Here is a 12421-nt window from a genome sequence, read left to right as displayed (position 1 = left end):
AGGCTGGATGTCTGTGGTCTCCGTGAGCCCTGAGCCTAGATTCACAGCCCACCCCTGGCGTGCCTTAGGCCTCCTGCTCTGTACACTGCTGCTCTATTTTCTTCCTGGTCTCGAGGGCCAGTTCTAAGGCTTGCTTTTTCCTGTGTTAATATTTTTAATCTCCAAATTGTTGTTTTACCATTTTATTTGTGTTGAGTGAAGAAGTCCTTTCATGTGTGTGTCAGTTGCTCAGTCGTGCTGACCTTTGCGATCCCAAGCACTGTAGCCCACCAGGCACAGATTCCTTACTGCCTGAGTCATCAGGGAAGCCCAGCCCTTTCGTGGGGGATATGAAAAAAAAAATCAGGGAGTATTTAATCCTTTCTGGAGCCTCATGGCTCCCAGTTGCTCACACCTGAGCTGCAGGTTGGAGAAAAAATGTAGAAGAATGTAGCCCAGAAAGAATGTGGCCCTTTTACTGTCCCTCCCTTTGAGGAATGCTCCTCCTCACCTCTTTCAGGAAACACAGAGACAGCCCAGAGCCTGCAACCCTCTCCAAGCTAGGCCTCTGTCCCTGGGGTGCGCCCCCTCCATCCCCATTCTGGTTAGCTTGATGGGTTTGGGAGAAGGGGTCAGAGCCAGATTTTGTCTTGAAGAAACCTTCCCAGTTTCTCTTCTGCTTTCCCACACTGATGATACTTTTTCCTCTAGATTTTTGTTCTCTAAAAGTAGACTGCTTTTTAAAATTAAGGCTGTGGAAGGCCATTTCTAGAGGGCAGGGGAAGTTCTGTTTCCGATGTGGTGCCGGCTATGTGAGAGTTCATTGAATAATGACTTGGAATTGTACGCTTACAGTTTGTGCACTTTTCCGTATGTCTATTTCATCTGAAGGACAAAATGAAGAGTTTGTGATTTATTACGAGAGGAGTAGCAACTCCTCTGTTACCAAGAAAGAACAAAATGAAGGAAGATGATACAAGAAGAGACGAATTGATTTTGATTGATGTGAAAATGGGGAGTCTGAGGTGAAAGTGGGCAGTGACCCAAGAATTTCAGGTATTTGTCCTCAAGATGTCTGCAACTTTTTAGTAGTATTTGTTATTACAGTAGTGGAAGATTGGAAACAATGAAATATCAAGTCATGGTTAAATAATGGCACAACCAAAAATGAAATACGACTTTGCTATTAAGAAGCCATAAATGTTTGTTTATTAAAGCCATTTATAAAAGCATAGTGCAATCCCATTTTTAAAAATTATATATTTTATATGTAGGCACAGAAAATAATCAGGAAGAATGTAGCCCATAATATTAACAATGGATTATCCCTGAGGTAAAGAATTACGGATGATTCTTACTACCTTAGCTACATTTTTTCTCCCAGTGAGCATGCATTTTTTGCAGAACACAGTAAGAAAGGAAATGCCTTGTAGGGCTGCAGCTGGGCTCGTAGCCTCCTCACCAGTGTCTGCACATCCCCTCAGCTGCTAGCCTGGGGTGGCCAGGGCCTGTGCCAGCTGCTCCGTCACAATTCTCCCTTTACAAACTATAAAAACTCATGGATAACCCAGGAGCATGTTTGAATACGGAATCTCAATGTTTAGAGAGACTTGAACTCCATTCAACTTTCCTAACACTCAAATCATGCTTGCAGAGGGTGGCCTCTCCTCTTTCATGGGTCCTTCTGCAACACAAGGGCTGGGAGAACCATCTCCAGGCTGGGATTTCCCAGAGATTTTCTTCAGAGGTCAAGTTGCTCATTTTCCATCATTCAGTTCACTCCTTCCACTTCATTGGAAGAATTCCTATTATCTGTATCATTTCATGCTTGATTATAAAAAAATAATCTGATCCTGTTCAGCAGTATCACAGAACTCTGTCAAGTTTTCTTGTCCTATTTCATTACCTCATCGAGGCTCTGGGTGCAGTCATGGGTCTATCACAGATGCTTCAGAAATAACTAGTTCTCTGAGGCTTGAGATCCAGCTCCCCACGCTGAGACAGAGGCCTCCAGAAGAAAGATCTCAGTTGTGTGGAGCCCTGCTGGGACTCTGATCCAGCTGTTCCCCATCTCTGGGCCTCAGCGTCCTCTTTTGTAAAATGGGTGGAGGAGAAGTTGGGGCTGAGTGGGTGCCGAGGCCCCCACCAGTTCTCACAGCCAGGTTCTGAGAATAGAGCTTGCGGTAGCTCTGGCCCGCCCGCCGTCTACCCGAGTATGGGAGCACAACAGCATGATAACCCTTGTGGTATGCCTTAGACACGACACGAGTGTCTTGTTTTGTATCAAAGTAAATAATAAAGAAAAAGTAACTCTTCCCACCCCACCCCCATGAAAAATAATAATAACGAGAAGGAAGGAAGCAGGGAGAAATCAAAAGGGAAGGATCTCAGGAGAGTTCTCAGTGCGAAGTCTTGTAGTGGCTGTCACACGGGGCCCATTGCCATGTTAGACATATTTCTCTGAAAGGTTGGGCTTGCCTCCTTGTCGGACCACAGGCCTGAAAGAGAGGTGGGTGACTGTCAGTGCAGCAAGAGCCCCTGAAATTCGATGCAGCATCCACTCATGTCAACCCACACACACCTCCACCAGCTTCCCAGCCTTCAGGGCTGTCTGAGGACTTGTCCCCAGGCCACCAGCATGGGACTAGGTGAAGGACCTCAGCAACCCTGCCAAGAACTTTCCATGTGCCATCTTGAGATGAGAGGCTGGAGAATGTGCCCAAGGTCACGTAGCTAGGAGGGGTTGGAGGCAGCATCTGAAGCCAGTTAGTCTAGCTTCTTAGAGACTTTGTCAAGGTCCCCATGGAGGTGTGAGAAGCAAGCTGATAACCAAGCCATCATCTGAGTTGATTCTCAGCCCTTGAGAGGATCACAGCGATAGGGGAGGATGTGAATGAACCACCGTCTGTCAGTCAAGTAGAGCTACTTTACCTAAAATTCCCTTTGATAACCCAAATTTGATGTGTTCATTCACTACTGGGCTAGCACCTTCTACATGGGCTGATTCATCGTGAGTGTCATGTCTGTACACACCATCCTCCAAAACATCTGGGTTGAAGCTGAGCTGCCTTGGTCATTACTGAGCTTATTAACTCAGGTGTGTGAATTTCTCATAGTTTTAATCTGCATGGTTTTGTATTTTGGGACAGAGTTTTATTCTCACTCATTTCAAAATTTCAGAAAAGATAGAGATAACGGATGATTCTCCTCCAAAAACTTTCCAATATTGAAACTGCTAAAAAATCCTTCTCTGCTCTTAAAGGGTATCCATTGGTATATCACCTTTAGTATATGCATTGGAAATTCATTACATTTCCATTGTTAAAAAATAACAATGTATAAGACACTGAACTTGGGTTTCTGCAGAGAAATATCAAGGAGTGTGAAATGCAAACCTCAGGTATAAAACTTGAAACATTTTCATCTACTGAAAGGAATTGGTGAATAGAGTTGGTTATCGTTAACCCTCTCTGCCCTGGCTCCCACCACAGAGAGGAGCCTGGGCTTTGAACAGAAGTTGCAACTCTCCTGCTTGCTAGCAGTATGGCCTCAGACGAGTCACTAAAAGTCCTAAGCCTCAGTTTCCTCATCTATAAAATGGTAACCACACTGACTACTTTAAAGGTTGTTATGAAACTTGAAACTTAAAAACTTTATATATATTCAGATATATAAAGCACTGGTAAATTTAAGGTTGTTATGATTGAGTTGGCCAGAAAGTTCATTTGGGTTTTGGGATAAACTTAAATGAACTTTTTGGCCAACCCAATATTATTGATGGGTGGATCAGTGGTAAAGAATCCACCAGCCAAACAGCAGATGCGGGTTCAATTTCTGGGTCAGGAAGATCCTCCGGAGAAGGAAAAGGCAACCCACTCCAGTATTCTTGCCTGGGAAATCCCATGGACAAAGGAGTCTGGTGGGCTATAGTCCACGTGGTCGCAAAGAGTTGGACACAACTGAGCAACTAAATAACAGCACTGTTGATAGCTTAACGTGTAAGCATGACTCTGCCACCTTGACTAGATTTCCTGATCTCTGAGCCAGTAATCTGTGAGATGGCACTGTGATGTTCCCCTATTGGGTTGCTGTGAGCATAAGGAATTCCCTGGGTGTGACTCCCATCACTGTGCTGGGCTAGCGAGGGCACTTGCTAGATGTTAGGGCAGTGCTGCCTCAGACTAAGCTGGAAGGAGAAAGGAGACTGAGGCCTCTCTTTCAGACACCATTTTTCACTTATGTCTTTTCCTGATCATGTCAGAATGATCATGGGCTGGAATTGGATGAGGGAGTCACTTGAACTGCCAGGTAGTTCTTTGCCTCTATCCCTGACTTCCCCTTCTTCCCCCTCCAGTCCTTGGCAGTAAATCAAGGACCTGAGTTGCCACAGGGAAATGAGCAACTAAGGCCATTTTTTTTTTAATCAAGTGATATTTGGTTCAGGTGATAAAACTGACTCTCCCCTCCCACCCCAAAAAGCTAGACCAAACCAATGGGAAAATAAAAAAAGTTTTCTTAAGAAAACAACAAGACTCAGACTTCCTTAATAGTCCAGTGGCTAAGACTCTGTGCTCCCAATGCAGGGAGCCCAGGATTGATCCCTGGTCAGGGAACTAGATCCCACATGCTTGCAGCTAAGAGTTCACATGCGCTGCTAAAGATCCTGTGCGCCACAATGAAGACCCAGTGCAGCCAAATAAATAAAAACTTTAAAAGAAAGAAATCAATATTTATGAAAGAAAGGAAGACAACAAGATTCAGACGGAATCATGCAGATAAAAGAACCTCAGGTCTTTGGGGGCTTCCCAGATGGTGCAGTAGTAAAGAATCCGCCTGCCAATGCAGAAGATGAAAGAGAAGTGTGTTCAAGCCCTGGGTCAGGAAGATGCCCTGGAGGAGGAAATGGCAACCCACTCCAGTGTTCTTGCCTGGAGAATCCCAGGGACAGAGGAGTCTGGTGGGTGTCCACCGGGTTGCAAAGAGTCAGACATGACTGAGCACTCATGGATATAGGATTAAGTGGGGGAATACTTCAGGTTAGGTCAAATAAGATGGACATTTCCTGAAATCACACTGCTCTTTCCATTAGTCCAGCTTCACCTCCATGTCCTCCCCAGTGTCACCCTTCTGCCTGCATCTGTTCAGACACTATAGTAACTCCCTGGACCTCAGGACTCTGCTGCCATGGCCTCTGTCTGGAAAAGATCCCCACCATCTGCTCCCTGGGATGAGCAGGTCCAGAGATTATAAGAGACTCACCTGGGACATTTGCAGACACGTCTTCGGTTCCCTGGTTAAGGAAAAAGAAGGGGTAAAATGATTATCTCACCATGACCAACAGTTCCAAACATGATTTCTGCTTCACTTTTCCTGTTTATTTAGGATTATAAGTTTTTTCTAGTGTGGCTATGACTATTTTTTTCAAAGCAAACAATAACTACATCAACATTATAAAAAATACATCATAGGTGTTTGGTGGTCAGGTGTATTGGACTCCACACTGCCAATGCAGAGGGCCAGGGTTTGATCCTTGATCAGGGAACTAGATCCTACATGCTAAAACTATTAATAAAAGATCCCACGTGCTGCAGCTAAACCCAGCACAGCCAAATAAGTAAATATTTGGAAAAAATACATCATAATAAAGTAAACTTGTAAAATGACAGTGCATAATAATGATTGACACTGAAAAGAAGATTAAGTTACTAAAACACAAGCTATAAAGCATAATATATTTACATTTTATGGTTTTAATTATTACTAAAAGTAAAAAATTGAAGTATAGTTGATTTACAATATTGTGTTAGATTCAGATGTATAGTAAAGTGATTCAGTTTTTATATGTGTAAATATATATATATGTAAATATATGGGGCTTCCCTGGTGGCTCAGGTGATAAAGAATTTGCCTGCAATGCAGGAGATCCAGGTTTGATTCCTGGGTCAGGGAGATCTGCTAGAGGAGGAAATGACAACCCACTGTAGTATTCTTGCCTGGGAAATTCCATGGACAGAGGAGCCTGGTGGGCTACAATCCATGGGGTTCCAAAGAGTTGGATGTGACTGAGGGAATAACACATATACATATATATGTAAATGTATATATATATATGTAAATAAATATTTCAGGTTCTTTTCCCTTATAGATAATTACAAGATATTGAATATAGTGCTATGCAGTAAGTAGCATTTAACTCTTGAGAACTGAGGTGAGGTCTTCTTTCCCACCCCTCTTTACATCAATTTAAAAAGCATTGCAAATACAGACGTGGGTGAATGTGGGTTAGTATGGCCACCTGCAGTAGGATCCAAATTGGGGTGGGGGCTCACAAGAAGGGGGCCAAGGATAAACCACTGCCTGTAGTGGTTTTGACCCGGGCTTCCTGGGCACTGGTCCCCGGGCCACAGCCGGGCCCCGCCCTGCCTCCATCCCAGGCGTTTGTAATAAGCCCAGATCTGCGGGCTTTGCGGGTGGAACACCCACCCCTGCCGCTGCCGCTCCGGGGATGGGGCTCTGCCTTCCTAAAAACGTCCCGGGGTGTGGAAAGAGAAGGGGTTTTCCCCGCGTACTCTCTCCAGGAAAGACATAGGCAGTGCCTGGCCCTGCGGTGCAGCTCAAAGTTCCAGAAATCCGAACCCAACTGAACTGCCCGCAAGGGCGGCCTAGACCAAAGCGCTGCAAAAATCGGGCTGTCTTCCCGCGCGATTCCCCAGGACTTACGGCGGTAGCAGATGCCTGTGATGACCAATGACAGGAGAAGGACGCCGCAGGTCCCGACCAAGGGAGCCCAGATGTAGATATTGCAGGCGAAGTCCAGCCGGCTCGTGTCCACTGACGACACAGAAGACGCGGACATTTAGGAGAAGGCTCGGGATCCCCCCCGACCCTGGGAAACCTACCCCACCCCCACCCCGCCCCGCGACCCTATCCCACCCCGCTGAAGCGGGCATGTCCCTTTCCCGGTTCCGGCTCTCGTTTCCCCACCGCTTGGGCTGCTAGGAAGATCAGTGGGGCCCCGGCGAGGGCCTTTGCCGCGTCCGCCTCACCTGCGCTGCCCGCCGAGGTCCGGCACACCTCTGATCGCGGAGAGACCGACCTAGTCTGCGGCGCGCTGGTGGGCGCCCGCGTGGATGGCCGCATCGCCGGCGTGGTGGCCGGCTTCGCTACGGGAGCAACGGAGAAGTGGTTAGGGGCCGCGTTGAAGCTGTGGCCGCGAACCCTTCGGATTAGCCACTGGAGGAGCCGTAGAGGCTCAGCGGAGCTCGGCGCTCAGCGCAGGGAGATGCTGAAAGACCGCCTGGTCGTCTGAGTGCACTGGGTGCCTTGGACATGAACACAGAGGCCCGTGCCCCTCCGCCCGGCCTCTCTCCAGGGCCCCACCAGAAACCTCGAGGGCTTGGAGAAGGCGGGGGTGGGACGGTGGGACACCCGCCTTCTACTGACCAGCAGAGGGAAGCTCAGATAATTGAAGTGCAATAACTTGCCAAGGATCATACTAGCCCGGAACTCGAGCCCAGATCAACCAGACCTAAAAAGTCACCTTGAATTACTACCCAGTCACACCCTAGCCTCAGTTTTCTCCTCTGTGAATTGGGAACAGTATCTAAGTAGCCCCCAGAGGCTCGAACCCCAAGAGACTCGAACGTAGCGGTGTCCGTGTGAAAAACGGACTCAGACGTGAAACCCAAAGCCCACCCGGGGCGCCCGAACCTGGCAAGAAGACAGGCACGAAGTTACTGAAGTACAGGATCGAGTTGCTCACGACCGAGCAAAAATAGTAGCCTTGGTCCTCCTGGAGGAAGCTGCTCAGGGTGAGCTGGAATTTGGTGCCGGAGACCCTGGCGCCGGAAATGTGTCTGGGGTCCAGTCCCTCGGCTAGCTTGACCCGTTGGGCGGAGAGGTACATTAGGAAGGTGGGTCTGGGGTCGTCCCCGGGTATGTGGCGGAGCCAGGAGCACCCTGTCGCCATGCCGGACTGCAGCAACTCGCATTGCAGCTCCACCTTCTCGCCCAGTCTGGTCTCCTTCTGCGTCGGCGACATCCGGAACGAGAGCGACCCGAGGACCTTGGCGGCATCTGCGGGACACGGGCAGCGAGACTGAGCCGGGAGCCTCGTGCCGCACCACCCCCCCGACCCCCCCATCCCATGCCAGCCCCGCCCCCGCTTCCCCCAGGGGTCGCCAACTCACCGAGCAGCAGCAGGGCCAGCGGCAGGATCAGGGCGGTCAAGAGTGAGGCCATGGCGCTCTCCCCGCCGCAGAAACTCCGAGGCACGCAGGAGCCGGTGGATCACCGACCGGGCCGGGGGAAGTTTCGCCCTTCGACCGGCCGCCGAGCCCAATTTCGCATTCGGAGGATGTGATGTCACTTGAAGCCCCGCGGAGAAAAGAGTCGCCCTCCTTTTCGCGGTTGTTACCCGCCAGCCCAGAGAGGGGTGGGCGTGTGGGGGTCCGTGAATGGGGGCCGTCGAGGCAATCTGGCCGGGTGGAGAACTAGGACAAGGATGGTTGGACGTGGCCCTTGGAAGGGCTCTCTTGTGGGTGTGACAGAGGCAGAACATAGAAATGAGAGATTTCTAGAAGGGAGGGTGAGCAAGCAGGAAGGCAAGAGAAATGTCCACTTCCTTCGACCTCATTCAAAGTGGCCCTGGCACCGACAACTTGGGGCTTTAGATCCCTGCGAATTGGGCCCTGAGGGCTGAGACTAAGAGGAGTTAGTGACTGGCCCACGTCTGGGGAACTCGGACAGGGGAATCCGGGTGCCCACAGAGGAAAAGACCTTCTTCCTTCCATTGAGGAGACTTCCACCAGTCAGCCGGTCAAGCAGTGTGTGGGGCTTGTGATTTTCTGCTCCTCGTGCTCTTTCCTCAGCAGTTAAACCTGGCCACCACAGCCTCATTCCTTCGAGGCCACTGCAGCAGCCTCCACACTAGCCCCTGTTCTGGCCAGTCCCCCAACCACTCTGCTGTGAACAGTATTCTCCAAAAGGGAATGTGATGGTGTCACTCTTGAAGCCTCCTGGTGACCTGCAGGTCTGCGTGGAAGCTCAGCCCTGCCTTGGCTTGGAGCCTCTGAGTGCTGGTTCTGCCCAGCCCCCTGCCCAGCCTCCTGCCCAGGCCCCTGCCCTGGTCTTTCCTATTCACCCCCCACTACATGCCCATAATGCACGACTGATGGTGCTCTCAGTCGTGTCCGACTCTGCGACCCCATGGACGGTAGCCTGCCAGGCTCCTCTGCCCGTGGCATTTTCCAGGTAAGAATACTGCCAGCGGGTTGCCATTTCCTACTGCAGGGGAATCTTCCCAAGCCAGGGATCAAACCCCGGGTCTCTTGTGTCTCCTGTGTTGGCAGGCAGATTCTTTTTCACTAGCGCCACTGATGATCTGAACTGTGGGCTCCCCATGCTGAAATGCGCTTCTGTTTCAGCCCCTGGCCAGCTCCCAAGCCTTGGAATCTGAATCTCATTCTGGCTCTGGGTGCTTGGCAGGCACATGTGTCAGCCTGGGTGGAGATGGTTCTTCCTGTCTGAACCTGATACACCCTTGGCCCCTTCCTTTTTTGTCTGCTGCTGTCCTGAAACCTTCCACCCCATAGTGGGTCCCCTCTCTCATTTCTTCCGGGTCTTCTGACTTTGCATCCCACAGTGCAGCAATCCCCAAACTTTTTGACATCAGGGACCAGTTTGGTGGAAGACAAGTTTTCCACCGACTGGAGGCAGGGGATGGTTTGGTGATGATTCAAGCACATTTTATTTATTGTGCCCTTTATTATTATTATTACATCAGCTCCACTTCAGATCATCAGGTGTTAGATCCCAGGGGCTGGGGACCCCTGCCACAGTACACGCCCCTCATGCTGCTGCCCCATTTCTAGAGACAAACCACCTAGTGTTATCTGTTCCATGTGTCTGCCCCATCCATGAGGTCTGCCAGGTGGCTAGGCCTATGTCCCAGACACCCTCCCAGATGTCACATGTCATATCACGGCAGGCTGAGCTGTGTTTGCAAAACTGCAAAACTCCCTTCATGGAGTCTGAGCTTGAGTCTTGGATGGGATTTATTTATTTATTTTTTACTTTGATGTCAACCCTCTCCCTCACCCTCTACCCAAGGCGTCTGAGGTACTTACTCTAACACACACTATTTAACGTCTTATATTTAGAGATTTTTTTAAAAGTGTCTTTTAAATTACAAAAGTTATATATTTTTGAAAAACTTCAGACAATACAAAAAAAGAGTATGGGGAAGTTTCCCTGTCTCAACTCTCCTCCCATAGTCCATTCTCTAGAGAAAACCACTTATGTGTGCCCCTCATATATAGTCTGTGCACAAACAGATGCTTATACATCATTTTAGACACATGGTTGTACTATACACGTATTTTTTTGCAACCTGCATTTTTTATCTAACAGTAGAAGAGGAAAGCTTTTCATGTCAGCACCTGTAGATCCACCCATACTTCTAAAGGAGCGTATTTTATATGCTTAGTCGTGTTTGACTCTTTTTTTTGACCCCAAGGACTGTAGCCCACCAGGTTCCTCTGTCCATGGGATTTCCCAGGCAGGAATACTGGAGTAGGTTGCCATTTTCTTCTCTAGCATTTTATATGAGTGTTCCATAATTTAGTTTCCCTATTATCAGACATTTAAGGAGTTTCTCAATTTTTAAAAAAGCACTTCTTTACTTATTTGGTTGTACTGGGTCTTAGTTGCAGCATGTGGGATCTAATTCCTTGACCAGGGATGGAACCCTGCGTTCCCTGGATTGGGAGTGTGGAATCTTAGCCACTGGACCACCAGGAAAGTCCCAGCAGTTTCTCAGTTTTTCCAATTACTAGTAAGGCTGTAGTAGATCCAGGGCATCTATATCATTGAGCAATCACTCATGTACATGGAACATTTTCAAATGGAAGACTAGGGAGGTTGAGGAAGGAAAACCCTTTGTAATAATGGATATGACTGTGGCACACAGCAGTGGTTCCCCTGGCATACCAATATGTGTGTGTGTTTGTGTCCCTGGCTGCGTAGACACAGAGCTGTGCCTTAACTCACATGAGTGAGGGTCACAAGGAAACAGCCAAGTCCAGATAGGCCACTGACAAGGCAGTCCTCATTTTAGATAATTTCCCATTTTACTTCATCTCTGTTCCCACTGCAAAAATGGCCCTTTTGGCCAGGGTGCCGTCAGGAGGGAGGTGAAGAGGATGGCCGGCCATGAAGGTGCACCTTGCTGGTGGAGGAAGCATTGGAGGGGAGCCAGAGTCAACCTGCAGATATTTGGATCTTGGGGACCGGGTTCCTGAAGATGACAATGCCCAGATTCTGGGGTACCAAGCTTGAAAACAGAATTGTCCTATCCCACTCCCCGGAAGTGAGCTGTAACTGGTGTGGAGGTCTTCTAGCCTTGCTACTTAGAAAAGTGTCAACCAGGGGGCTGGCAGCCCCCTTGTGCAGAGCGTGACAGAGGATGGGGGGATGTCAAGGCAACATGTCAAACCCACCGAGGAGGCTCTGTGACCCCAATGTTATTTTTCAGAGAGCTGGTAGATTTTCGGCATAACCACAATGACATCCGCCCTGTCGCAGACAGAACAGATGCAACTGTGCACGTTCTGGCGCTGCTTGTTTGCTGTAGGGCCAGGTGTGCAGAGGGCTGGGTGAGGACTGCCAGGTGAGCTCCGCATCCCACACCGGCACTCACATGGGGTGGATGAAGAAATGGGAGCAGCCTCACTCTCAAACTCCTTATTTTTAGACACATTCAGGGAGTGACAGGGTAACAGAGTCACCAGTTTCTATGACAGAGAGGCTAGCACTCTTCCAGTGCTTCTGGTCCCTTCAGTGAAGATCTTGTCCTGCTAACCTGGTCTGTGCTCCATCCTGCCAGGGCTTTCCATGGTCCCTTAGAAAACACCACTTTTTATGCTGATTTAAACAGGTCACCAGTTTCTAGGCCAAATTTAAGCAGGTCTTTGTTTTCCTCAAGGTATACGTTATTTTTTTTTTTAGATTTTTTTTAATGTGGCCCATTGTAAAAGTCCTTATTGAATTTGTTACGATATTGCCTCTGTTTTATGATTTGTTTTTTTTTTTTTTGGCGATGGGATATATAGAATCTTAACTCCCTGACCAGGAATCGAACCCACACTCCCTGCACTGAAAGGCAAAATGATACCCAATGGACCACCAGGGAAATCCGAAGGTATATGTTCTTAAACCACGGAACTACTCAGTGGTAAAGAAACCACTTGCCAAGCAGGAGACGCAGGTTCAATCCCTGGGTCAGGAAGATCCCCTGGAGAAGGAAATGGCAACGCACTCCAGTATTTTTGCCTGGGAAATCCTATGGATAGAGGAGACTAGTGAGCTACAGTCCATGGGATTGCAAAAGAGTTGGACATGATGGAGCATGCACACACATACACACACACATTAATTAAAGACC

The 12421-nt window shown here is 48.7% G+C and overlaps 1 protein-coding gene across 1 annotated transcript; it reads right to left on the bottom strand.

The window, feature by feature from the left end:
• Positions 1 to 1170: 1170 nt before the first annotated feature.
• CD8A (CD8 subunit alpha) lies at positions 1171 to 8326 on the bottom strand. Its single transcript, XM_061432620.1, has 6 exons — positions 8169 to 8326; positions 7690 to 8055; positions 7026 to 7142; positions 6700 to 6810; positions 5239 to 5269; positions 1171 to 2477 (listed from the first exon to the last, which is right to left on the bottom strand). The coding sequence occupies exons 1-6, from the start codon at positions 8218 to 8220 to the stop codon at positions 2426 to 2428; spliced, it is 729 nt and encodes a 242-aa protein (XP_061288604.1). The 5' UTR covers positions 8221 to 8326; the 3' UTR covers positions 1171 to 2425.
• Between the last annotated feature and the right edge of the window lie 4095 nt (positions 8327 to 12421).

Source organism: Bos javanicus, chromosome 11 (genome assembly GCF_032452875.1).
Source record: "Bos javanicus breed banteng chromosome 11, ARS-OSU_banteng_1.0, whole genome shotgun sequence".
NCBI lineage: Eukaryota > Metazoa > Chordata > Mammalia > Artiodactyla > Bovidae > Bos > Bos javanicus.
The sequence above is the reverse complement of the archived record's forward strand: the minus strand, read 5'-3'. Positions and strand labels throughout refer to the sequence as shown.

Excerpts from the sequence above, each read along its gene's own strand:
- CD8A (XM_061432620.1), bottom strand. The coding sequence starts at position 8,220 with ATGGCCTCACTCTTGACCGCCCTGATCCTGCCGCTGGCCCTGCTGCTG. Across the intron at positions 6,811-7,025 it reads GACCTCGGCGGGCAGCGCAG|TGGACACGAGCCGGCTGGAC; the intron begins GTGAGGCGGACG and ends CTGTGTCGTCAG. Across the intron at positions 5,270-6,699 it reads CACAGGCATCTGCTACCGCC|GGAACCGAAGACGTGTCTGC; the intron begins GTAAGTCCTGGG and ends TTCCTTAACCAG.